This window comes from Caloenas nicobarica, chromosome 8 (assembly GCF_036013445.1).
Source record: "Caloenas nicobarica isolate bCalNic1 chromosome 8, bCalNic1.hap1, whole genome shotgun sequence".
Taxonomy (NCBI): domain Eukaryota; kingdom Metazoa; phylum Chordata; class Aves; order Columbiformes; family Columbidae; genus Caloenas; species Caloenas nicobarica.
The window spans coordinates 13,330,258-13,356,543 of record NC_088252.1 but is presented as its reverse complement, the minus strand read 5'-3'; the positions used below and the strand labels follow the sequence as shown (position 1 = coordinate 13,356,543).

The 26,286-nt window shown below is 40.4% G+C and overlaps 2 protein-coding genes across 2 annotated transcripts in view; both read left to right on the top strand.

Annotated features, from left to right (window-relative positions):
• Positions 1-18,366, top strand: part of GK5 (glycerol kinase 5) — a 29,610-nt gene extending 11,244 nt beyond the window's left edge. The window contains exons 11-16 of the mRNA XM_065640478.1: positions 1,761-1,865; positions 4,474-4,559; positions 9,053-9,156; positions 10,190-10,249; positions 13,093-13,226; positions 14,507-18,366. Of these exons, the coding sequence (XP_065496550.1) occupies positions 1,761-1,865; positions 4,474-4,559; positions 9,053-9,156; positions 10,190-10,249; positions 13,093-13,226; positions 14,507-14,643 (626 nt within the window). The 3' untranslated portion in view covers positions 14,644-18,366. The remainder of the gene's footprint in view (positions 1-1,760; positions 1,866-4,473; positions 4,560-9,052; positions 9,157-10,189; positions 10,250-13,092; positions 13,227-14,506) is intronic.
• A 2,732-nt stretch (positions 18,367-21,098) lies between these two features.
• TFDP2 (transcription factor Dp-2) overlaps positions 21,099-26,286 on the top strand; it is a 53,450-nt gene continuing 48,262 nt past the window's right edge. The window contains exon 1 of the mRNA XM_065640149.1: positions 21,099-21,175. The gene's annotated coding sequence lies outside the window, so the exon portion shown is untranslated. The remainder of the gene's footprint in view (positions 21,176-26,286) is intronic.

The following is a 26,286-nucleotide window of genomic DNA, read 5'->3' as shown; positions in this document are numbered from 1 at the left end:
AAAAAATATATGGCTATTGTGACCTGATAGGAGTTGAAATCTTTAAGGCTGTGCTGTGAAACTTTTACTGCTTCAGGCTGGTTTTTATGTTAAAATTATTTTCTCTGTGTTCTTTGGCTATCGTGTGGTATGATTAGTAGGGCAAGTTAGTTGCCTAGCTTTCTCAGTGCCCTGGGCATGAAATGTAATGTGTTCAGTCTTTAAAGCTGATATATGTATTTAAGACTGCAAGGTGAATCCCTACAGTATCCTTGAGCAAGCTATTAATTAGCTGCTGGTCTAGTTTCTGATCTACATTTAGTTGCTATATATGACAGTTTAAAAATAAATAGTTCCTTTGAGAAAGCACTTCTCACAATTCAATGATGGAAACATGTTGTGTAGATTTTAAACCTACCTCTCTGGTAGTCTGGTAGATCTTAGTAACTGTGGTCATGGCCAAGCGTCGTGTTGATCCATTCTCTGGAGGCAGATGATCTTACATTACCAGCGATTCTGGTGTGAGCATCTTCAGGAAGGCCACCTGACGGCTTTCTCTGTCCCTAGTTAGCTGTCCTTCTCTAGGACTTTTGCCTCAATGCATTGTTTGGTCTTGCTGCTTTGCAGCTTCACCTTTGGTACAAAATAAAGATTATAAGGGAGACCTGCACCAAAGGTCTGCAGATATACATATCACCTTTTCCTTTCAAGAGACAAAACTTTAATCTAAGCAGGTACTGCTAATTGTTTTTCCTTGTAAGCACCAGAGTGCCTGCAGCAGTAAACCAGTTTCTGCAATTGCACTGGTATTACTGTGCCACTCTTTTGGACACAGGCAAGCGAACTGGAAATGATTCAGTGAGAGACACTTGTGTATGAGCAAAGTCACCTTTAGAAAGTAGAGATTATCCTTGGATCCTTCTGATGCTTTTCTGGTAAATGACTGGGAGTCATTTACTTTAGCTGCGTTACTCATGATCTCCGAGTCCTGCGCACAAGGTCTGGGTGCTTTCTTCACTCCAGCAGTTACAGTACTTGGGTTGGGTGAAGTTTTTATTGCAGTGGCCACTGAATGCTTAGGTTCTTATCGAGTGGCCTGAAAACTGTTTGTCCAGCTGCAGTGCTGGAGAACATGTTCTATTCAGCTAGACAACAAAGTCTTTTTGCTTTAGCATACAAGCAGAATTCTGCAGGACTTTTGTGTTACGTCCTTACTAATACAGATATCAGACAAGAAGGTCTTTGGGTTCGCACTGACGATTTCAAGTAGTATGTTTCTCTTCTCTTTGTCAACGTTTCAACGTATTTGGCGGGGGGGCAAAGAGGAAAACAAATTGTCAGGTTTATCTTCATTGTTCACTGTTTATTTCTGATGTAATAGTATCTTCAGGCAGACAGCTCTTTGAAAGATGCTGTACTGTGTTATCAAATCAACTAACAATGTTTGCCGTATGCATTTCTGCCTTTCTTCTGAGAGATGACGAAAACAAAAAATTTCGGAGTCGTTAATTTTTTGAGTCACTGCAAAGCCAGAACTATTTGGTGGAAATCAATCATAACTTCCTGCAAATCCAACTGTCTGAAGCTTAGAAGTGCTAATCTTTAGCAGTTATAGACAAAGTATGTTGCCAAATATTTTTAATGATTAATGTTACTCTATCAGTAACACATTTTAGCTCGAATTCTGCAAAGGAATTGAATAAAAACTACTCTTTAATTTGGTTTATTGTCTGGAAACATTTAATTTAACTAAGTGTTTTGTTTCATGGAAAATAATTAAGGTCTGTATCCACTGATTGGTTGGAAGATTGGGGAAGAAGTTGTTTACTTAACTGAAGGCTGTATGTCAGATGTTGGCACTGCCATAAAATGGGCTCAGGATATAAGTAAGTAATTTTTTAATTTTATAGAAGGTAAAATATATTACTACTTTCAAGAAACTGTTTTATAGTACTTTGGTTATGTTATTTGGCTTGGTTTTGTTATCCATAATTGAAGAAACTAGACTACATGTTTTGGACAGCGGAAAATGTTTTGTCTCGTTAGTGAGTTCTCTGTCCAGTGCGTTTACCGCGGGGAGTCTGGTTCTCACAATCATCTCCTCATCAGACTCTGCCTCTCAGACCCTCGTACCTGTGTAGGCTTTTATTTTCCTGAAACATTTTATTCCTCACTTGCTTTCTCTTGAGCATGACAAACTTCCAGGTGCCTTCTTTTTTTTTTTTTTTTTTTAACCTGTTATCCAGACTTGAATAGAAATAGTGTAAAGGAGACCTGTGTAAAGTTACAGATGTGCTGGTTTAGGGTATTTGAACTTTTGTTTTCAGTTGAGGAGAAACATAGAAATTGACTACTGATTCAGTCTAGGTAGAGTGGTTGTAAATCCAATATTCCACAAACTGTTGTTTTAATGCTTCCGAGAGATCTCTAGCTGTACCTCTCAGAATTAACAACAGATTTGAGTTACATGAAAATAAAGTGAAGAACTTTATTTCCGAAAGTAACAGTGGTGTGTATGTTGCTTCACATAGAAGTGATGTGCCTTTGGACTGTGACTACTATGTAATGACAAGATTTGCTTTCCAGATTAATAAAAGACTAAGAAAAATACTAGCTCTGTGGTAGTTGATGTCCAAAACCACTGATTGTTTGTAGGATAGCTTTCCTGAGTGTTCTAATGAACTATTTACTTTGCTTACTTATAAATTTAGTACACCTTTACTATGGTGCAGAAAAAGGAATTACTGCCTCAAACTTTAGGTTGTCTAGGAAGGGTCTTCCTGAAGTGTAGCTGACCACAAAATTCCAAATTTCTTGAAGTTGTCGACTTCTGATGCATATGTGCATATACCGCTCACGTATGTGCCCTTAAGGATTAGGTGTGACTCAGATTGGTTCTCATGTCTTCATCTGAGCCTAGAGGATAACAGCCACTGGTCTTCTGAGGCAGTAACTCAATTCAACACACAGTTCAGTGCTGCAGATGAAAGTATCAGTGGTACATATATAAGCTTGCTACTTCAAATTCCATATTTAAAATGGATACATATCTATATAGAACTTATCCATACTTAAAATGGATATTGTTGGTATATGCAGAGGAATAGTATAAGGGATTTTTTAGCCAGCCAGTAGTGAAATGGATATGACCTATAGTTGTTACCACAGGCAAAAATTAGGGAAATTTTAGAGGGGGATAAAAAAATAGGCACGCCACTATAAACTCTCTCATAAGCAAGACCTATATTTACTGGAAATATGATTTCAGATAAGCAGAATTCAGAAACTTTTATCAGCTTTACAAATAAAGAGAAGGGTAAAACTTCTGCTCTACAGAGGGAATTGGGCCAAAACACAAGGTAAACTAACAGCCTTAGTAAGGATGGTGAGACTCAACCTGGATGAGGATGAGATGTAGAATAGTGGTAAAAGTTTGGAAATAGGAATTTCCACACTTAGTTTAATGGGCTTCTTTTAGTGGGATCAGATCACTTCCAAGAATTTTGAAAAAATAGTATGTGGAATTTCAAGGTGAAGTAAACCTTACTTTTTTCATTTTCTGTCATGACATAGAGGTACTATATATAGTTCAGTAATAGCAAATAAAACAAGAAGGAAAAGATATGATATAGGCTTATTAGTCTGGGCACAATAGAATCCGAAGCTTTCGAAGAAATTTATGAAGGTTACAAAGGTAAATTGAAACTCCTGGTAAGTTACCAAGATGGGTTTTTCAAAGATAAGTTGAGCTAGATTAATCTAATTTATCTTTGATAGGAAAATTTTCTTTTTCAGACAAGAAAAGGCAATAGCTCTCATTTACAGCAGACCTCTAGTCTTCTGTAAAAATATATTATGTGGCAACATAAGGACATGATCAGTTAAAACTACAGCAGATGGATGTTAGTACAAGAACTACATGTGGGTAAAGAACAAGCTAAAGAGGGATCTCAATAGAGTTGTGAAAGGAGACATCCGGCTAGACAAAGAATTAAAGTAGCGTCTATCAAACAGGTGATATTAGGACCTCAGTCACTTGTAAAAATATTAAGGGTGCTGAGAAAATATGATGGGTATTAAGGACTATCTCTGTAGTCATTTGGTGCTTGGGCTGACAATAACAACATCTTTGGGGAGAAAACCAGGTTTTTTTGTTTTGGAAATCTAGGGTTTTAGCATACATAAGGTGCCACTGTTAGTGTTCTCAATTTTCATGTCTATTTGGAAAGCTAATGACCTCTTACAAGATGCAAAGATTAAAAGGCTATAGCATAACGGAGATGAGAGAATCCTTTTGAATTTAGTCTTCCTCTGAATAGGACTTTTTTTAATGTGACTGATAGCCATGAAATACAGAAGTGATTATTTCCCTTGGAATATATAGTTTAAGAATATTATACAAGGAAATAGTCTAACTCTAGATTTTTGTCTCTTAATAATACATGAAGAAATTGAAGTGAATAATAAAAGCATATGACTTATGCATCTTTACAGATCTTTTCACCAATGTAGATGAAACAGAAAAAATGGCACGGAGTGTTGTTGATTCTCAAGGCGTTTGTTTTGTTCCAGGTTTTCAGGTAAAATTATTATTATTGATATAATTGAGAATATATTTTTAATAACCCAGTTAAAATTTTAACCTTTACACATTAAATGTAGTAATTTTCATCTTCCCACAGCTGGGCTATCTTGTCTAGATGTTGCTTTTGCCAAGAAAGGTTGGACCAGGTGATCCTTATAGTCTCTTCCAACCTGGTATCCTATGATTCATTCTGTACTACTCAGGTTCTTATTCTCTGTCCCAGCACCACAATATTAGAAGCTCATTGTCACATGAGAATGCTTAAACACCATCCCTCCCATGAGAAAAACCCCGTGAAACAAGAAAATTACTTCCATTTTTCAGATGGAGACGTGAGGGACAGATAAACTAAATGACTTGCCCACAGTAGCTCGGGCAGTTCCTGCAGAGACGAAAACCGATCCCATAGCTTTTCTGCCTCACACAAAGCCTTCATTGAGACAATACTTCTAATTGCTGTTCTGAAATAATTCATTTTATTCTGCCTGTTTTCAAGATGTAGATTGCAATTAACCAATACTTAAATATGAGCAAGACTGCCAAGTCCTGGTGTTACAAAAGGCATAGATAGTAATATTTAGACACTTCTTTGATATGCAGATTTCAGTCTGTATTAGATTTTTCCCTTTATTTTAAAGTTTGTGCCTTGTTGCTGAGCACAATGTGTGTCGTAAGGAGCTCGTGGTATTTGTTCTCCACTTTATCCCCTCGGTTTCCCAGTACCTTGCTTTTACCTTCCTCTCTATTTGAGGAACTTCCCGCAATTACTCGATCCCCTCTGGGTCACAAGCTCTGGGTTCTTCCTGCTCACTTTCCATTTATGCGAGAGACTTATGTATCCTCATGTCTGTCCTTTCCACCTCTGATTCGTGATCCCTCTTGAGTTTCATTACAGCTGTGAATTCCTGTCCCTTTGCAGAGGCAGCGACAAGGATGATATTGATACCGCAGTTCAGTCTAGCATATTAGTCTAGATTAGAATTGATGGGAGTTCCAGTGAATACATTACATTAAATGGCAAATTTTGATAGCAAAGGAGCTGACACACTGCCTGTTCAGCTACAAAGCAGTTGCTTCCAGTATATGTTTGACAGTTGGTAATAATAGTTTCGAATTTGTTGCCACAAAGTATGACAGAGCTTCAAGTCAGAGCTCTTGGACAAACCTTCATACAGAATGAAAATAAGCAAGTTTTGCTAATGTAGCCATTGCTCGCTTGGGGACTGTGCTGAGCCTGAAAACTTTATCTACTTATGCCACTTTCCTAAGCAGTATGAGACAATCCGACTAAAAGCCCACTTTCAGCAGCATAGTTGTTTCTACGTTTTTTGGTTTGTCAACATAAAAATACCCAACGTCTCCACAAAAGTTTGTCTTGCTAATCAGTGTTGCTGTCCAGGAGAGACTCTGTGCTGTAGCCCTGGTCTTCAACTTGTCATTTAGAATATTGGCATTATAAACTGTATTGGATGGGTGGACCAGGCAAGATGAAGGGAAAGCTGTTGCTGTGCTCTGGGAGTTGAGTAATGTCTGTCATCTGCTGGTTCTTCGATGTATAGACAGCTGATGTGTGAACCTGTCAGGTGCCACTGTACTGCCCAAACAGAATCACAGAATGTCAGGGATTGGAAGGGACCTCAAAAGATCATCCAGTCCAATCCCCCCGCCGGAGCAGGAACACCCAGATGAGGTTACACAGGAAGGTGTCCAGGTGGGTTTTGAATGACTCCAGAGAAGGAGACTCCACACCCGCCCTGGGCAGCCTGTTCCAGTGTCTGTCACCCTCACTGAGAAGAAGTTTCTTCTCACATTTAAGTGGAACCTCCTGTGTTCCAGTTTGTACCCATTGCCCCTTGTCCTATATCATTAGTTGTCACCGAGAAGAGCCTGGCTCCATCCTCGTGACACTCACCCTTGACATATTTATAACCATTCATGAGGTCTCCCCTCAGTCTCCTCTTCTCCAAGCTCAAGAGCCCCAGCTCCCTCAGCCTTTCCTCATACGGGAGATGCTGCACTCCCTTAATCAGCTCTGTGGATCTAGCAAACAAAGAAGAACCCTTAAGATGAAAACAGTATTCTGGGTTTTGCTCAAAAATCACTGTCTTCTCTTTTCTCTTAGAAGTCTTAGATAGGAATGTGTTAGTTTGAATACATATATTTTAGAGCTACACAGGACGTTTGTGACAGCTCATGTCTCTGTGTGGGTCCAAAAGTACATTTAATTTTGATCTTTGTTGGTCTACCATACTTGGTTTGATTGTTTCCAGGACTAGTGTTTTTTTCCTAAAGAAACTTAACATCTTTAACCTTACCTTTGTGGAAGTCCTGTGTGTTAATGGAACAAAGCAAAGAAAAATTTCATTTCTTCTGCAGGTAGCTCAGCTACCTTCTCTCAAACAGCCGACCTAATCATTTACGTATATTTTTAAGGGTATAAAACTTGATTATGCAGAGATGCTTTCATTTAGCATTTACTGTGAGTAATTCTTCTGTGAATAAGCAAATGTTGAGCCACACCAAATTTCAATATTTGCAAACAGGAATCCTGAGGTAGACAAATGTTAGTCTGAATCTTTTTTGAACCCTTAAACCTATTAATATTCAAGTTCTACAGATGTTGGTAAAACTTCTCTTTTGGTTGGTTGGTTTTTGTTTTGCTTTGCGGGTTTGTCTCCCCCTTGCTTTCTTGACACTGTCTCCAGAAGGAACCTCAGCTGGCTTCTTGGTAAACATTGATTCAATCTTTTTTCACCCAATTCTAATATTCCCAGTCTAAATTTAGAATCTGTATTTAGAAAACTGAATGGATTTCTCTTTAACTGTGACATCTAGTTACCTAATAGTATCCACCAATCTGAATTTCTTTGCTATTGAAAAGCCCTGCGTATTTCAGTGGAACACAGTAACGCAATCCGTGTCAGTTTAGAAACTGAGTGGAGTAAACAGTGTGAAAAGGGACATGAACAGAGCTGAACATTCCTGGGACTATAAGGTGTCTGCTTAGCTTCATGGCCGGGTGGTAACACAAATTGATTGTACGGTCGTGTTTCTTAGACCTCAAAATGATAGTGGTTGGGGAGGGTTCTTTTGAAGCCTACGTGTTCATTTCCTACACAGAGTGAAATGTTTCTGTACTTGTCCATATTAAGGCAATAAGAACAAGTTTGTTTCTTAGCGAATTCCACTGCTGTCATGCAGCGTGCTGAGAGGAGCATCATTGTGAAAGTGTATTTAAAGTTGAGTTAATATGTGTTTCAATCACTTTTCCTCTTATTCTGCTAGAAATAGGGGTTTCCAGGGTTAATTTGCTGTGATGGGTAGTAACAGCAAAAACTTAGGACTCTTCACTGGAGTGCATGCAGATATTATGCACTGCTACTTTTTTCTCTTTTTCTTTATGATTGATTCTTTCAGGATACCCTTACGTAGAATATGAGTCTGCACTTTTTAGTTTATTATCCTTTATATGAAAATCTGCAAATTTGGAAGCCGTGGATCCTTATTGTGCTACTGGGATGGACAAGTAGTTCAATTCTTAGAATGGGAAAGGTAGTTATACATGGAAAAAAATGCAATATTTTCTTTTAAGTTTCTTCTATTTAGGAACTTTTGCAAAATGCCAGTTTTTCCTTTTGGCTGTCTGTGCCTATCCATATGTGTTCTTGTTGGGTTTTGTTGTGGGGGGGTTTGGTTGGGGTATTTTTTACATACGTTAGCAGTTTCTTAATTTTTAAATATGTGTGTATGTATTCTATAAGCATGAAATTCAAACTTCTGGTAAGTGTCGCATAATTTATATTTAGCACAACACAACTGAACAGGATTGTTTCAATTTAAAAATTACTGTCTACTATGAAAATAAGATTTAGCATTGTCACAAACCGGGTATGGGCCAGCAAACTAATATTTTGTGATAAAGTTCATCGAAGGAGTGGAGATTATCAGTCAATCCTCCAACTCTCCTGAAAAAAGAAGACAACTTAGTGATCGTTAGAATTTTAGTTGAACTCTTTAACAGCATCACTGGAAACAGGCTGTAGTATAAACTAACAAAGTGTGACCATCCTTTTCAGTGTTACTTTTAAAACTCAGTTCGTCTTTCAGCAGTTCAGAAGTGTTTAAAAAAAGAAAAAAGTGCGTGTGTGAAATCTTCCTAGAGAACAGCAATACCAGTGTGCCCTGTCCTACACACCTAAAGTGTACACTATATGTATTTTAAAGAGAAGTCGTGCAGATTACTGGTTTTTAGTATGTCAAATTTGGAAGAAGTCACTTAAACCTTTTATCTGTTGAAAAAAGCTATTTAAAGTGTTCACTGAGTTAGCTAAAATAACACTATATACCTCTTACATACTGTTTTCAATTTTCTTCTTTCATTATGCTGCCTGTAATTGTCGTAAGTTATTTTTTTTCTTACTCTTTGACTCCTTTCTCAAAATCCTACAAATACAATCCACTGAACTCACGGTGAAATCTTTTCTGCAGGTTTCTGTGAATGACCCATATTTATGTGCCTCTTTCATGGGGCTGAAACCTTCTACTACCAGAAACCATCTTGTACGAGCTATATTGGAATCTGTAGCTTTCAGGTACTACTAAGTTAACTGTCTTGCTTTTATTTTCCTACAGTTACTTTTATTTTGATCAGCAGTGCTAAATGGATGCATAGACTTCTGCAGTTTGTAAAATATAAAATGTAGTAATCCATTACTGTTACATTTAAAAGGAGTTTTAGCTGCTTCCCTTTTTTTCTTTTCACACTTTACAAATAAACTCGTGTATTTATTAGCTCATTTTTAATTAAGTAATGATATAAGAGTTTTTAAATTATATTGTTTTCTGCATGTTTTTTGTTTAAAGTTTGTCCTTACTGTCCTGACAGTGTTTTGTCAGAAGCTGTAGCCCAGTCCAGCTCTGTTTAAATTATCCCTGAAGCTGAAAGTTTTATGTTAGTTCTTTGGCTTAAGTCTGAATTTTTGGTGTGTTGTAAAACGTGGTAATAGGCATCTTAAACATCTTTAAAGATGTGAATGGACAACATTTTTTTTCTGCACTGTAACAGAAACATGAGATGCAATAATTCCTGAACTGAAGCATAGACCTGTTGAAAACAGGCATGTTAAGAAACTCATTCCATTCAAATACCTGACTAGAGAAGGGTAGAGATCCTTTGTGTTTAGATTTTCTCCTATTAAATGAAATGGTTTCAGAACAAATCAAACTTACAGCCTTTGGAGGTTCTCTTTAAAGAACAGCTGGATGAACTCTGATGAACACTGTCAGTCTCCTTTCCTCATTCTAAACCACTTGTTTCATTAACAACTCCATCATATCTATAGAAACGCATCATCACTTTCAGGTGGGAATAAACGTACCTTCTACAGGGACTTGCTGTAGAATGGGCTGTGATTTAGCCGTGCTTGTGCCTTTGTAATGATGTATAACAAAGACCACTTCCAGCATTTTTCTTTATTTATGCAGTTTGGAAACTTGTTAGCTAATGCAGCAGTTCTCACACAACTGAGGCATTTTTTGCCTTCTATTTTATTTTCTGACTGTGTAGATACTGGAAACACTTTATGGAATATATAATACTTAATTCAACTTTTTTTTTTTTTGAAGAAACAAACAGCTTTATGATATCATTGTGAAGGACGTACGCATTCCCCTTCGAAGTATTCGGTAAGTTCTATGTAACTTTTAACTTCAATACATGGGAATTTGATTTAAATAGGTGTGAACTTTATTATGTATTTTATTTTACTGTAAAAATTCTGCTGCTAAGAAATATATGACTACCAAGTCAAATGTTAATGTAACTTTAGAAGTGGCAGTAGAGACTACCCATGGAATGGTCAGTTATTAATTAAATCATTGGCATTGGTGATTGTCCATAGGTAAGTAATTAATTGCTCTTTTTTTTTTTTTCAAAAAAGCAAATTCATGTTTTCAGGTAGCACTGGAGTGCATACAGCAAAAATGTTGTTCTACCCTTTACTATCATTCTTTCATACTGAAATATTTTGTGCTGAGTTTTTTGCAGACTGAATATTTTGAATATATTTGAATATTTTAGGAGGCTGAGGGGAGACCTTATTGCTGTCTACAACTACCTGAAAGGAGGTTGTAGCATGGAGGGGGTTGGTCTCTTCTCCCAAGTAGCAAGTGATAGAACAAGAGGAAATGGCCTCAAGTTGCACCAGGGGAGGTTTAGGTTGGATATTAGGAAAAAACTCTTCATGGAAAGGGTTGTCAGGCATTAGAACAGGCTGCCCAGGGAAGTGGTGGAATCACCATCCCTGGAGGGGTTTAAAAGGCATTTGGATGAGGTTCTTAGGGACATGGTTTAGTGCTAGAGTTAGGTTAGGTTATGGTTGGACTCAGTGACCCTGAGGGTCTCTTCAACTGGCGTGATTCTGTGAAGACATTAGTTAAAACTGGATCTATTCATGAAGGAAAGAGGAAGAGTATTTTTCCAATTCAATTGTGAATATGTTGGGTTTGCTTCAGTCTTTAAAGAGGCAAATGAAATTTAGTGAGGTAACTGTGATCCCTAGAATACACTTTTCACAAAGTGTTGGAAAAATTTAGCTGAATTATGTGTTTCTCACACTGAGAAGGCTCTCCAAAATTTCTCTTGGCAGACAGGGGTCACCGTGATACCATGGTCAAGAACAGAGAGGAGAGTGTTCCTGTCCCTCTTCTGGCTTTTTTCCTGATGCCCATGCAAAGGATTTAGACTGGTGGGCACATTGAGAAATCAGACTTTCGAGTAGTGGAAGAAAAATGACAGTACAAAGTGGGGGGAGGTAAAAGTTTCTGTCTTACATCAGGTACTGGAACAGAGTAGGCAAAGATGAGGAACTTTCAGGCTCGGGGTTTTAATGACGAGGAAAAGATGAGAAGTATTGGAATCTTTGATTCCTTAGGAAGCTTTTTTACATAGAAAATTGCATCCAAAATTTGAGAAATCGTATTAAGACTGCAAACTGAAAAATGGGAAGTGTGGAGGTACTGCTTAGGGAACACGAGAATTCTGGACCCATTTACCTTGTAATGTAAACTTTAAATTGTGTGATTGTGTTCTGTTTTACTCATGAATATGAAATTTCTGTTTCATATACTGGCTGTGATAGTTAACTACGATCGGTAGGAATTCAGCTTCTGGATTAAGCATTAGAAGATACTGAAATATGCTTAATGGCTTTTCCAGTAGGGTTGTTAACTGCTCTCTCATGCTTTTGTCCACACATCTTTAGTATCTCTCCATTACCTTTGATATTTTTTGTCATTGTTTTTATCCCATAAATATGTTCATTCTCTTTTTGTCTCTTGTCCTGTATCTTTCCTTTCTTCTTGGTCTCTGGCTCCTGCAAGGTTGTTTTCATTAGCCCTCTACATTCCTGTTACTTTTCTTCGCTTATCTCAACACCATCAAGGAAAGCACAGAGAAGGAACCCTCAATTTTAATCCTCGTGTCCTGTGTTGTAGGTTGTCTTATTTTTACAGACGAAGGGAAATGCATGTCACTGGCATTAAGAAAGTGAGCTTGCCAGTTAAAGGTTTTTATGCCATAGCATGGAGGTGGTAACCCTTCTTAACTGTATGTACAAAGAAGCAAAACTCTGTACCATCACTGATCAGGCAGTGTCTCCTGATTTTACTTTCAAAAACAGCCAAAACCTTTATGCTAAATTCTTCTGAGGCATAATGTCGCAGAGGAGATTTCAGCTGGCGTAAATGAAGATTTGTAAGCAACTGTTAAGTTTTATTACCCAACACTTTCTATACTAAGAATAAACAGTAGATGTCTTTCCTGCACCACAGTTGATAGAACAACAGCTCTGTAGCTGGCTGCTGTTGGAGTGCAACAGCATAACGAACCAGTCGATGACAACTCAAAATTGCTTTCTATTATAGTTGGTTTTTGTTTGCAAGAGTGATTACTTTGCACCACTAGTGATCATTCTCAGATGATTAAAGATCAGCATTGATAAGTTCTAGTTTTATCCATTAAAAGGGTCTTCGTGAATGTAATTGGGAAAATAGACGGAAGCCTCGTTCTCATCCTCCTCATAAAAAGAAGCAACTGTGAAGTATTTTAACTAACTACTACAAAAATTTGGTAGTAATGAAAGAAGTATTTTCTAGGTCTGAGAACACTTGAAATGGTTCATTTAATGTAATGGGTTTGACTCTTGTCATGTTGTGGTGATAACCATGTAAAGGTTCTGTTCTAAACCCCAACATTTCAACCAGGTTGATGTAGTTTTAGAAGACAGAGCTTTCACATATTTTGATAATGTGTCTGGCCTGTGTCTGTCTACCATTCTGCCCCCAGTTTATAGGCACCTTGTGCTGGCATCTAAATTTGCCCATGAAATGGAAATGCATTTGTGCATGAGTGACAGGAAGATTTATGCATAGGTGTAAAACCCCAGAAGTTGTTTTCTGAAATCTTAGCGATAAGCATTTGAACTAAACACTTTTTTTTTTAATTACTTTTTCTTCCCTTCTCACTATAGAGCTGATGGAGGTGTCAGTAATAATAGTTTTGTCATGCAGATGACTTCAGATTTAATTAATAAGAAAATAGAAAAACCTGCAAATGCAGACATGTCTAGTCTTGGTGCAGCTTTTCTAGCAGGCCTTGCTTCAGGTATGTATGCATTCAAAGGGTTTTGTTTTTCCCTTCATAATGCATGTTTGTGAATAAAGGAAAAAGAAATCAGAAAAAAAGTTCATAACTTCAAATAATTGTAAAAACTCCCAAAACTTTAGCCATTTTTGTGGGAATCCAGGGTAAGTAGTGTTTATGTTTCTCTGTATAGTCCTTTGTACTCATGTACTTGTATTTGATGTACCAAAGAAACAGATGATAGTCATACATAAACCAAATGAAGGACCTTATTTGTATTTCTAACACAATGTCCTACTTCACTGAGCAGTTGCATGCTTGGTTGGTGTTACATAAATGAATAGTGACAATGAGTTTAATGTGAAAAGTATCTGCATATGTGTTTGTAAGATTAATTTACATTTAGAAGGATATACTGCTGGAGAAGAAAGAGGTGAGCCTCCCTCTTTCTTGACCTGGGCACTGCATCCCCTCCCATGTTTGCAGTGCCTGGAACGGTGCCCGGTACGGATGGATCATGTAACAAACTGCTGTGCTAAAGTGCAGCCTGCCGCTCGTACTGAAGCTGTGCCCTCTCATCTGTGAACCGAGTCTTTATTCTTTAGGGTTTTCACAATGGAAGTGAAAAATAAATTATTAACAGGGAAAAAATGCGGCTCTATTCACAAAGAATTGTATATAGTTAACCAGACTTAAAACTACAAACTGGCAATGGTTTTGCTGAATGGAAGTATATTTTGTAGGTGGATATTAAATTCATTCAATTATTTTGATACATAAATAACTGTAAGATAAAAACTATATACTGAGGTACGACTTACTCAGCAATTAGAACTATAAGAAAGCTGCAGCCCTTGATAGAAAAGAATGATTCAATAGCACACATTAATCTCAATACGTAACACCAGTGTTTTCTGCCATTTATGTGGTTTTTAAGACACTAGAAAGCAACTACTACTAAGTTTTCGTTTCTGTGGTGCTTCTTTGTTGGGAGGGACCTGCAGCCGAAAGCTCAGTGTGGATGAAACCTGAGGGGATGTCAGTGTAGCAGAGCTGTTCCTTGGAAACGGTCCCAGTTCAGCAGATGTGCTGCTGTCAGGATTCCAAAAAAGTGGATGCTAATGGAAAAGAGTTTCACATGTTAAAAATATGCTTCCCTCTGAGAAAGTTGTTGGTCGAGTAAAGAAAAGCTGTCATGAGTTCTTACTGTGTTTCTGCTTTGGATTCCTTGGAAATAAAATAAAACAACTCAAAAATAACATATTTGCAGTTGAGATTGAGAATGAACTTTCTGTTTATAGGATTTTGGTCTGACAAAGAACAACTAAAGAAGCTAAGGCGAATAGAAGCTGTTTTTGAGCCCCAGAAGGACTCTGAGGAATACAAACCTGCTATGGATACCTGGCTACAAGCAATGAAGTGCTCCCTCCGCTGGTAGAAATTGGCATTTTAGTTATAGAAGAATTTTTTTTTTAATTCATATTTATAATCTTGACCTTAACAGGACCGTAAAAGCCATAACTGAAATCTGTGATGGTGTATATATAAAGTTATACGGTACTTCAGTTACCCTCCTGCTGCCAGACTGCTTACCACACCACAGCGAACCTTCGTACCGTCCCTGTGACAGCTATAGTCCAGCTGCAGCGGTTGTGTCCCTTCGGTGACCTCCTTTGGGTAGCCCAGCTGCTTGAATCCTGCCATGTACTGGAGATGGGGACTGTTTTCTTCTAATGGGTTTTCTACTGAGGAACTCATGTCCCTTCTGATCTTTAAAATTTTTGGTACGTTAATCATTAAGGAAGAGTAAAAGGCACATATACCTCCCTAGGCATTTCTAAGAAAAGTAAAATGATTGTTGGGGAGGGGGTTGTGATGAACTTGATTGTCTACAAAGATATTTTGTTATTAGTAGCCTGTTACCACCTTTTGGTCGACTTTCTAAGGAAGCATTTGACCCAGCTGTGTGATCATGTGTTTGTGCACTAAATTAAGATGAAATACAAAAGCAAGTAGGCTTTTAATACTCCATAAAAAAAAAAAAATCCAGGATTTTGGTAGCTGATGGTTCCTATCTAGTTTGTAGCTCTTTTTTTTTTTAATTTTATAAAGATCAAAAAGCTATATTATCTGACGTGCCTAATACAAAGACATTAAAAGTAGTTACAAGTATTCTATCTTACTTGTAAAAATCTGTAACATTAGTATTTTCAAGCCCATTGTTAAATCCTATTATTAGCAGCTAAAAGGGGGTCAAAAGTCTATTTTTGAAGCTATGAATTACTTCTATATTTTTAAAGAAATTATAATTAAATAAATGTGTAGTTAATTATTCTTATGTATTTGTTTATCACTTATCTTAAATTGTAATTTTCTCAGGAGTGTGTGTAAATCAGTTTCAAAAATGTAAAATTAACATTTTCATTTCAGAATAATATCAAATTCAAGCTATGGGTGATTGTGTTCCCCAGACACTGGAGACAAGACATGTTTATAGATTTAACGTTATTGAGGAGGGCCAAAGAACTATAATTCACTTTTTCTCATGCTGAAACACGGAAGGCCAAATCATACGCCGTTCCTTCCATTTCTTTCACAGTTATCTACCGTGAGTTGGAGCATCTACTCTAGCTGTGTTCTTCAATCTAGACCTCATTTGCCTGTCTCACTTAGCTTTATGTACTGGTTTTCTTATTCTTCTGCCACTTCCTGTCCTTCGACCTGTGCTATATTGTGGCACGTTTTTTTTTCTCTGGGTATTTTTCAAGTTGCAGAGACCATTTTCTCCTAAACCTACTTTCATGGGAATCCTGAAGTCTGGAAACAGGTTTGTTTGCTGATTTCTAGTAATATGGCAGACTGTATGGTCTATATTGTTGATAGCTCTATAGATACTTTTGGTTTTTCTTTTTGGACCATAAAACATGGCTTTCCAGGTGCCAAGACTAATATAAAGTCCATTGATGAGGTTCTCTCCACTCCTCCAGCTGTAAGGTAAGAACCTGTAGTTACAGGATACATGGAACAGTTGCTTTACTTCAACCTCTGTGGTCAGCTTGTGACTTTCTCTGTCATCTCAACCTCACTGGTAAAGAAGCTTCTATAACACTAGGCCAAACAGGAAGGCTTTGAGTCTGGCACTTTGAGCAGAAGTTTGTGGCCTCAGTCGCTGGTATTCTACACTTTGTTCTCACTGAAGTTCACTTTGAAGTCTGCCTAGGGATAATGTCTGCTGTTACCCTCTTGATGAAGGCTCCTTGGCTTCTGTTCACTCAGTTTTGTGGTTTTGCCGGGTTTGATTAGGATTCCTGTGGTGCTCCCAGATGAAGCTCTAAAGGGAGCTGAATCTCGATTCCGTTCAAATCACTTCGCTGAAGGTAACTCAGCCACATGCTTTATGCTGCACCTTTACACAGTGGTGATTTTCATCCAGGCCATAGCGCAGCTAGAAGGATAGAGGATAACCGAGACATTGTATAGTCCTCTTGCTCCAGGTAGTGTCCCAGAGGACCTATTCTGGACAACTGTTTACCACTGTCACAGCTTAATTTAAAGCAAGAACTTCAACCTGTTTTCCTTCCACTAGCCTCAAATCTACAGAAGAGAAATTCCGCTGCAAATTAAGGATGCCAAAAGGCCTCACTATATTTACCACCGAGCCCTTCAAATTATCTGCCAAGTTGTTTGTTCTATCACGGTGAGGTTCAAAGTAGTGAGTTTCTCAAACAAACCGGGTGTCTTTACCAAGATGGAACAGCCTGTGGAGATGAGAGCATTTGCTACAGCTTGTGATGTGTAGTTGCCCAAAGACTGAACAGACTAATAGACATCTTGAAGAAATTTGGTTGCTGATCAATAAGCCTCTTTTGCTTATCTGTTATGAGAAATATTGATTGTAACTTCCCAGGAAATATTTAATGTGCTGATATCTTAAAGTGATACCTGTTAATACATAATGAATTTGAAATGAATTTTAAGTGGTTAGATATACTTTTACAGGTGCTTTGCTGTCGCAGGTTTTTGTTATACAGAAGGGCATTAAGGCCGTTGTAGATCCTCACTCATACTTCTGTTTAAAATATGACAGCTTTTACTTCTACCATTTTTACTTAGGTTTTTGCCTCAGGAGTGGTTTTTATCAGTTTGAAAAGTGTATGGAATTTTACATTTGCTATCCACTGAGTTTGATAGTAGAGGTAACAATACAAAAATTGTAAATATTAACTAGTTTGTAGTTTTATCTTTTTAGGAGGTACAACATGTTGAGACTGTGAACGTTTTACATAGGATTGGGTAGTAATGCACCTCATCGGGCACGTGAAGGTTGGAAATTCAGTTGAGAGAAGTGTTAATGATCTCTGGGCATCCTGCCTTCCCAGATACACAGGGTGCCAACAGTAATTTCATCCCACTTTGACAGTTCTATCATTCAGAACAACATATAGTCCTCTATATACATAGAGACTACATAGCATGAAAAATCCCTGTATTGACAGGATTCACACTACTACTGGATTAATTACTGCATGCAAGAGAAAGGGCAGATAAAATAGTCTTCAGATAGTTGAAAATACTGAGCTGACAACCTGTGTGTGTTCTTACATAACTAAAAAAAGAATGGAGTCAGCTATGTTTAAAATCTCACTTTAATGAACTTTGCCAAGATTTTTTGGTACTGTGTTCTTTTAAGCAGTGCTTTCTCCTCTCCTGTAACAGCTAATTTTATGAAAATTAATTCAGTCACTCTCATCTGTTTTTAGCAAGAGCATTTGTACGTGCTTTCCTGTCAGAAGGTGAAAAAGGAAAAACCGAGTTGCTGTTTCAGCCAGCTAGCTTCTTTTTGGTATCATCTCTGCAGCAAGATCCTTAAACTAGTCCCCCCATTTCCAGGCTCAGGGCACAGCACAGAGCCTCACCAGTTGAACAGCGATCTTGTGGAAAAAGGTATCAACCATTTCTTGCCAGTCAGTGCAGCATGGAATAGTGGGGGTTTTGTGTTTATTGGTCCAAGCCAAAAAGTACGGACAAGGTTGTGATCCCCTCTTCAAACAAACAGGTATGTCAGTACTGCAGGTTGAATCAGGGAGTGTGGTAGTGCGCTGATCCAGAAGTTGGACAGCATTTTAGTTCAAGGTTTTATAGGGAGTAGGGGCAAGTTCAGCAGGAGAAAAGATGGGGGGAGTGGCGGGGGGGTGCTGGTTTGGGTTAGTGCTTGTGTAGGTCAGCACAGCTACAGTTGCCTGCTAGCAAGAAAGCAATGCAACTAGCCAAGGTTGAGAAGTAACATGTCATAAACAGGCAAGGTGAGGGATCTGAAAGGGATCTGACCAGCCAGATGGAGCAAGACCTTGTTGTAAGGCTGGGACACAACTGACCGTTCCAGAGGGAGACATGAGAACTTTGTGCAGTGCAGGTTTTACTGTAAGTAGCCGCTGAACACATGCCTTAGCATGTCTAATAATACAACTCCAAGATGTTCTTCAGTTTGGCCCTCATTCTGGGATAAGTTTGGGATTTATGTAAGTTCTGAAAGACCATGTATTAGTTTACAATGTTGCAGAAGTAGCATACTTACCCTCATGCAAACTGATCCTTGCAGCAGCTGACTGGTATATAGCTATAGTCATCTCATTCTGCAGTTTGCTGTTGAAAGCAAATGGAAACTACAACAGTGATCTTTCTCTGTTTCTATCCTTAATGGCTAAAATGCCTATTTTTCATGTTCATAATCAGTTATTATTTCTGACTTCAGCAGTGTTTCTTGGACAAGAGTAAATAAATGAATGAACAAAAAAAGATATTTGAAGCCTAAGTGCCTTTACTGAGGCTGGGTTTGAGTTCAAGTATTTGTTTAGCTCAGTGCAAGCTAATGTACTGAATAATGCAATAAACCAGCCAACCTGCTTTGCTTCTGTTTTGCTTCCTTTCCTAAGGCAGCACATGCCTCCGGTGCCTCTGTCAGGGCACGCTTCAGTTGCCTGTTGTGATTGTACCTGTTGAGAGGGCTCTCCAAGAGAATACACAATAGTTTGCTTTATTTAAAATGCTTTCTTGAAGGTATCTTACATAACACTGCAAATATTTGTAAAGGTCTTGTTGCATGTGATGAAGGTACTTTTTGTATGAAGAGAAACTAAAACCACAAAGTCAGCAAATTCCTGGGCACGCGGTAATTTTCAGTGGTGAGGTATCCCACTGAAGTAAACATAAAGTTCTTGCTTGCTAATTTTTGCCCTAGTCCTTCATTTAAGAACTGTATTTTACAGGTTCAACACCTGTTTTTGATGTTTGTTTCCATTTTTAGTAAAGGAGATAGCATCAAATGTCTTTCTAGAGTAGCGGTGTCAAACTCATTTTCACCGGGGGCCACGTCAGCCTCACGGTTGCCTTCAAAGGGCCAAATGTAAGTTTAGGACTCTGTAAATGTAGGAGTAGTTACATGGGTTTTAGTAGTTTTAACATGTTTGGTCTACTCTATGTATGGTCTAGAGGTTTCTAAAATGTGTTTCTGCATTCACATAAACCTTGTTTTGCTCAGTGGCAATAAGGTGACTTTGTGTTTTAGAAAACTGAAAAATGGGTTACAGTGCACCTTCGATACATGCCTGTGGACCAGAGAAAGACTAACAAACGTTGCATTGTTGCTTGAATGGAACTATTGCCTTTTTTTTTTTTTTTTTTTTTTTTAGTCTCAGGAGTGTTTTCTTTTCATATCGTCTCTATAAGAATATTTAATCCTGCTTTGTTTAAATCAGTTTTTCAAAGAGGAAATGCTGAAAGCAAATACTTGTTAAATCTCTAATACCTACAGCTCGGGCTCGGTTTCTCGGGGCTGTATCCAGCACCCCCTCCTGCGAGCAGCGGCAGCTCCGCGGGGCAGCGACGGGGGGAAGCAGCGCGGCACCTGCTCCCCGCTAACCCCGTCTCTTTGTTTGCCAAGAGCTCCTTTGTTTCCCGGCAGGACGGTGCGGAGCTGCTGCAGGGCGCGCTGGTTACAGCAGGTCCGGGGTTTGCCGAGCAGGGTGCGGTGCCCCCGGCCCCGCCGCTGGTCCTGCAGCCGGTTCCCCGCGCCCCGGGAGGGATGTTGGTACCTGAGGCGGCCGAACCCGCGGCGCGGCTGAACTTTGCATCCCCAGGACCCAGCCGCGCCAGCTCCTCTCAGATAAGCGGGACAGAGCCCGGCGAGGCCCGTGGCCGCAGACACCGCGGCGCCGCTGCGTGTATATAAACACCAGCACCGCTGTCTCACACCGACCTGCACCGCCCCGCCTCAGTCCGCCCGGAAGGCAGGTACGGTCAGCTGGAGCTGTCGCCGGGCGCGAACCCGCGCGCAGGGGCCCGTCCCCGCTCCCCGCCCGCACCGGGCGGCCGCCCTGGCCCTCGGCCCCACCCGCTGCCCGGCGGGCCGCACCGGAGCGCGGCGGCCTCTCGTCTGGGCCAGCCACGCCCTTCCGCCCCGCCCCCCTCGCCGTCGCCCCGCGGATTGGCGGGCGGCGTGTGTACACACACGGGATCGAGCCAATAGCGCGGGGAGGGCGCCTGACCTCACGCGACGCGGCGGCCAATGGGCGCCCCTGGTTGCCAGACGCCGCCAAGCTTGTGCGGGGGAGAAGGACTCGGGCAGAGCGCGGCGCGGCGGCGGCGCGAGGCGGCGAGCGGGGCCGGGTGCGGGGGGTGGCGGCGGCTGCCGAGCCGGGGGCGCGGCGACGGCTCGCGCCGCCACGCGCCGGGGCTCGCGGACTGGCCCTGGTGGGCTCCCGTCTCCGGGGCCTCCTCGCGAGCGGCGGGTGCGCGGCGCCGGCCCGGCCGAGAGGCGTCGTCGGCGCGCGGGGCCGGGCGGAGCGGCTGGCTCCCTGCCGCGCGCCTGCCGAGGGACCGTCGCCGTCGCGTCGCCTCAGCGCCGCTCTCTAGGCCCGGCCTGCGCTGCCGCCCTCCCTCGCCCTCTTTCCTCGCCGCTGCCGGGCTCGCAGGTGAGCGGGGACCCGGGGGGAGGGGGCGGGCGCCGCGGGACCGTGAGGAAGGGGCAGCGCCTTTCTTCCCGGCGGGCCGGGGCGCCGCTTTCCCCGCCGCGCACCCAGCGGCGTTTAGCGGCCGGCCCCCGCCGCCCCCGCGCCGTCCGGCGACTCGGGTGCGTCGCCGCCCCCCGCCCTCGCCGTGCCGCACGCGGGGCGGGCGGGGAATGCGGCGGCGGCTGCGGGCGCCTCCCGCGCCCCGGGAGGGAGCCGAGCCGGTGCCTGACACCTGCGGCGGCCGCGGCGCGGCGGCGTGCCCGGCTGGCGGGTGACAGCCGCCCTGCGCGCCGCCGGCCACCCGCTCCTCCATTGTGGGGAGCGCGCCGGGCCTGAACCGGCGCCGCCGCGGGCGTGCGGGGGGGCGGCCCTGGCTGCTGGCGCGGCGGGGCTGGGGCGGGAGGTAAAGTTCAGGAAGGGGCCGGCAGGCTGGCGGCCGCGCACAGGGCGGCTGCGACTTCGGAGCGTGGGGGCTGTGACTCACGGCTTCACCGGGGGAGGGTTCGTCCGACAGCAACAACAACAAAACTTAATGGAATGCCTCTTCCTGCACCCTTGGAGTTACAGGCCTTACCTGGCTTCCAGCCGTAAAAGGGTTTAACGGCAGAGGTGAATCCAAGTATAAACACTGTCTTTCGAACTGAGAATACAAACAATAGGAGGAAATACGGAATAAGGAAACATCCCTGAAAGGTGGAAGAAAACCGCATCCAAAAGCGTGCTCCCTCGTTGAGTAAAGGCGGGATGCTGAGCCATGTATCAGAGCTTGTGCTGTTTGCCTCTCTGGAAAGGAATTTGGTTTTCATTTTCTTTGTAAATTTTTGATTGACAGATAAAGTGAATAGTTTAGATTGATATACTGTGTCAAGTTTTTAAAAAATTACTTGGTTAGTATTCATCATTTGGAAATCACTTATTTTCTTTACTTCATTAATACTTTTAACAGCTGATAGATTTTTTTTTTTCAACTACTATCACCGCTGTAGCTTAATTTTACTGACAAAACATTGGAGCTTGTGTGATGTTGTAACTAATTGCAACTTGGTATAATCTTTGATTAAAAATAATTTTATGCTAGTACAAAATGATGCTATTAAAAGAGAAATGAATAATTTTTTCTCCATTTCTTTACCCATCCCAAATAAATTTTAGTTAATTTGAATATACTATATCCTGGTTTATACACAAAATGTATTATTTGTATACATGACAGATGACCAGTGTTATAGAACAAATGCAGAACTGTATTTCACAGCCCATATTTGTGCCAGTGCCATGTGTACTCAAAGATGCTTTGTACATAGTGAAGTACTGAATTTCAGGAACTTCTGTTCAAAATAGCTTATTGGGTGCTAACTACAGCACTTTGAAGAAACATGAAAGAGTAAGGAGAAGTTTGCGTTCTAGAAAAGACTTGGCAGGAGAGGTGGTCGTAAGAGTTAAAAAAGGACAAATTTTTCTCCTTTGAAAACTTTCTTGTTGTGAAGTGGGCCTAGTGCCTCTGAAAGCGGAAGGAGTCAAATGATTTAGTTCTATACTAACGAAAGAACTGAAAATTATTAAATATTAGCGAGATTGTCTCATGGGTGAATTTAAGAGTGATCTTATTTCACTGTCAAATCATTGGGCTTTCTTTTAACCACTTCCTGTTTGCACAGAAATCACTGTTATAACACAACAAAAAGAAACGAAACCATTTGACTTGTACTATATTGATGTAATTAATTTTACAGAAAACATGCACCACTGATAGCAATGCTCTTTATTGCTGCAGAGGGTTCTGACTGGCAACCTTGCTGTTCAAAGTGATAAAGTACAGTTTTCAGTACAGCATCCTGAGAGCAGCTACCCAGTGTAAAGGTGACAGGCCAGACAATTCAGCTGGGCAAAAGGCACAGTGCTGTTTGCAAGGGATGTCAATACTACAGCAGAATTCTTGATCTTTATCTGCCCTTGTATACGTTGGACACTACTGTAGGGGCCAAACATCTTGGTGTGGTAATAGCACACATATTATGTCAAAGCTGATAGTATAAATGCTTGTTGCGGGATCTGAAAGACCAGGTATATGCTAGGGAATACTGTAAAAAGGTGCAGATGCAGTAGGGAGTGACAGTTTTACAACCTCCTGGTTTGATTTGTCGCGCGTTTTTTGTAACGTCCAGTAGTAAGATGAAATTAATTATTTTTTCCTCCCGTTTTTTGATTTCTAGACTATGGCTCTTTTGCCAGAGGGTGGGGCAGTAGTAAGTGATCTTATAGTTTCATTAATGGAACTTTTTTTCTGCTTTGTCTGGTTTTCTTTATGCACTGATAGTTTCCAATAGAGGTCTTTACAGGCTGTTTAAGTTTACTTTTATACTTTCCAATATGAATGGCATAAAAATCAGTCTAAGCGAATCAAACTGTATGCCTATGATAGTTCAGTTTACCAGACTACTATATATTATAATACATGCTAACAATGTGTATTCTAATATATGTATTAGCGGAATCTGTAACAAAAGCGCAACTTTCTAGAATATAATATTTCTACTGAAACACGGAATAGTAATTAAACGAAAAGGTGTGATATTTGGAAATAACTTCTCCTAGATCTAGCTATTCACTTAGTACCATTGAAGAAATTCTTTGCCTTTCAGAACACACTTTCCAAGATCTGCAGCCTACTGAAGCCACTTTAGAGAATATTTGTCTTTACTGAAACATATACAAACTTTTAGATTTTTGCAGCACTAACTTGCTGAGAAAATAGTGCTTTATCCAGCTCACATTTAGTACTGGCTGTCACAATAGAGACTGCAACTAAGCTGGAAAAAGATTAGCATTTGTTTTTGTTAGTATGCTTGGTTGTGAACTGCAGCAGTCCTGGTGTTGGCACAATTTCATTTTTTCTGAGTTGGTGACAACGTTTAAAAGAGAGGTAGAAGACAACTTGATATTGTTAACTTCCAAATCGCTTAAGCATGAATTGCAGAGGGGGCTTCTTTAGAGGTATCTTTGAAGGCAGAATTGTCATGGCACTGTGATCTTCCTGGTTTAGAGTCCTGAAGTTATTTTATAGACATAAACAGCCAGGTTTTTCACAAAACTTCTAAATAGTTAACGTAGCTTCTAGAAATAATCCATTTTATAAAGGCAATGTTCCTTTTCTTTTGACTGGTTTTACATTATTTCAATCAGTGGGACATGCCCTGGTGATCAGGTTTTACACAAACAGTAGTAAGAGGAAGCAGTGATGGTGGTTGAGATTATGCTTCTCCTGTTCCTAGATAGCTGATTCTTTCCCAACAGTGAATGGAGTGCCTGTGTCCCAAACGTAATGGTTTTTTTTAACTTCTTTAGACCGTTTGTGAATGTAAGTCTGGTCTTGCAGCTTTTTTTTTTTTTCTGTGGAAGTTAGGGCATGCTCCCCTGTTTGGCAAGTCAGGTTTCTCCTGTTTCGTCAGGTTCCTGTTGCTGCCAGGTTTGTTTCAGTTTGGGCGGGAATAGCAAATGATTCAGTTCTGCCTTACAACCTCTTTAGTTCTTTTGTTCAACAGAGTCCCTTACTAACCCTCTGTCGAGTGACTCTATCATCTGTCAGGGTGCACGAAAAGGTTGCTTTGATAGGAACTCATAATCTATTTCCCCATGGTAGGTGTTAGCAGGTGTGTTCTGTGTGAATAAGTGACCATTTTCATTCACTGAGTTGTTATTGGGGATTTCAGCCCAAGATGTAAGTGGAAAAGATCAAGAAAAATAAGGTCATATGTTCAGAATGAAATTGGCAGGGTGCTACAGGGAAACGCTGTCTTTAAGGCTATGAACTTTTTGTGAAGTTGTATAGCTGTATTTTCAACTTGGTAGCAGCTATTATAAAGATATTTGTGGGAATTAAAAGTCTTAAAGCAAATATATCAGTATTTGCTCATTAAGGCTTGTGAATGCCAAAGCACTAACATACTAAAAGTCACTTGTGAACCATAACAGTCATCCAAGTATTAAACCTTTCCCACATGAGCAATAGTTGTAATTACTAGAATTACTGCAATTGACCTGTAATAGAAAGTATGTTGGTAACATGACCACTAATTATGAATGAGATTAGGAACTGCAAGTGAAAGTGATCTTATATTCCCAGAGTGAAATCAAAAACCTTTGCATGCATGGGCTCTCCATTTATTGTAAGGAAAGATGTAACTTTCCCCTTCATTATAAACTTGACCTTGAGACTGGAGAAATACATTTTTGTTCTCTTAAATGTGCAATCCAGTTGTTGTGAGCTTCACTTTATTTAAAATTCACCTTACAATTGCAAATACATTTAAACCATTTTTAAAAATCAACAACTTCATCCATACAACTGATAAAATTTTAAGCTGTGTGTTGATTCTTTATACCAACAGGCCTCTGCTGTCTGTCAAAACTGAATTGTTCATCCTGCTTCTTGCTGTGTGAGAAATTGGTAAAGCTGTGATCTGAACACAAAATAGCCCACTTCTTCCTCATGGATTTTTGGAGCATGCACACCCTCCGGTGAACTCTTCAAAAGTATAGAGTAGTCTTCATACATACAAACCATATCCAACCTTTTGTCAGATTTCAACTCATGAGTAAATTTTCAAAAGATTGTAATTTTTTCTTTTTTTTTCAAAAACCAAGTCATTATGTGGTTCTGCAAATCAGACTGAACTGATCAAACAGCTTGCTAAATCTGAAGGGTTGGTGCTGTCCTGTGCACAGCCCTAGGTGGTCATCTGTGCTGTCAGTGGGTTGCAGCATTTGGAGGAGTTTCTTATTCCTCCTTTTAGCCCCATTGTTGCTATTCTGACAGTATTAGAACTAAACTGGCTCACCAAGGGGGTTAGGTAGAAATGGGAAGGAGTGGAAAATAGAAGTAAGGGAAAAGTGGAAGATCTCTCTTAACAATGATAGCAGAGGTAGGATCTTACATCAGTGCAACTTGTTTCATGGAATTGTACCCGTTAGGTAATTTCGTGTGCTGTAATCAGTACTTTAGAGCTTGTGCATCTCTAGAAAAATCCCTTTTTGCCTTTGTACTGAATTATAGCTAAAGAAATATGAAATTT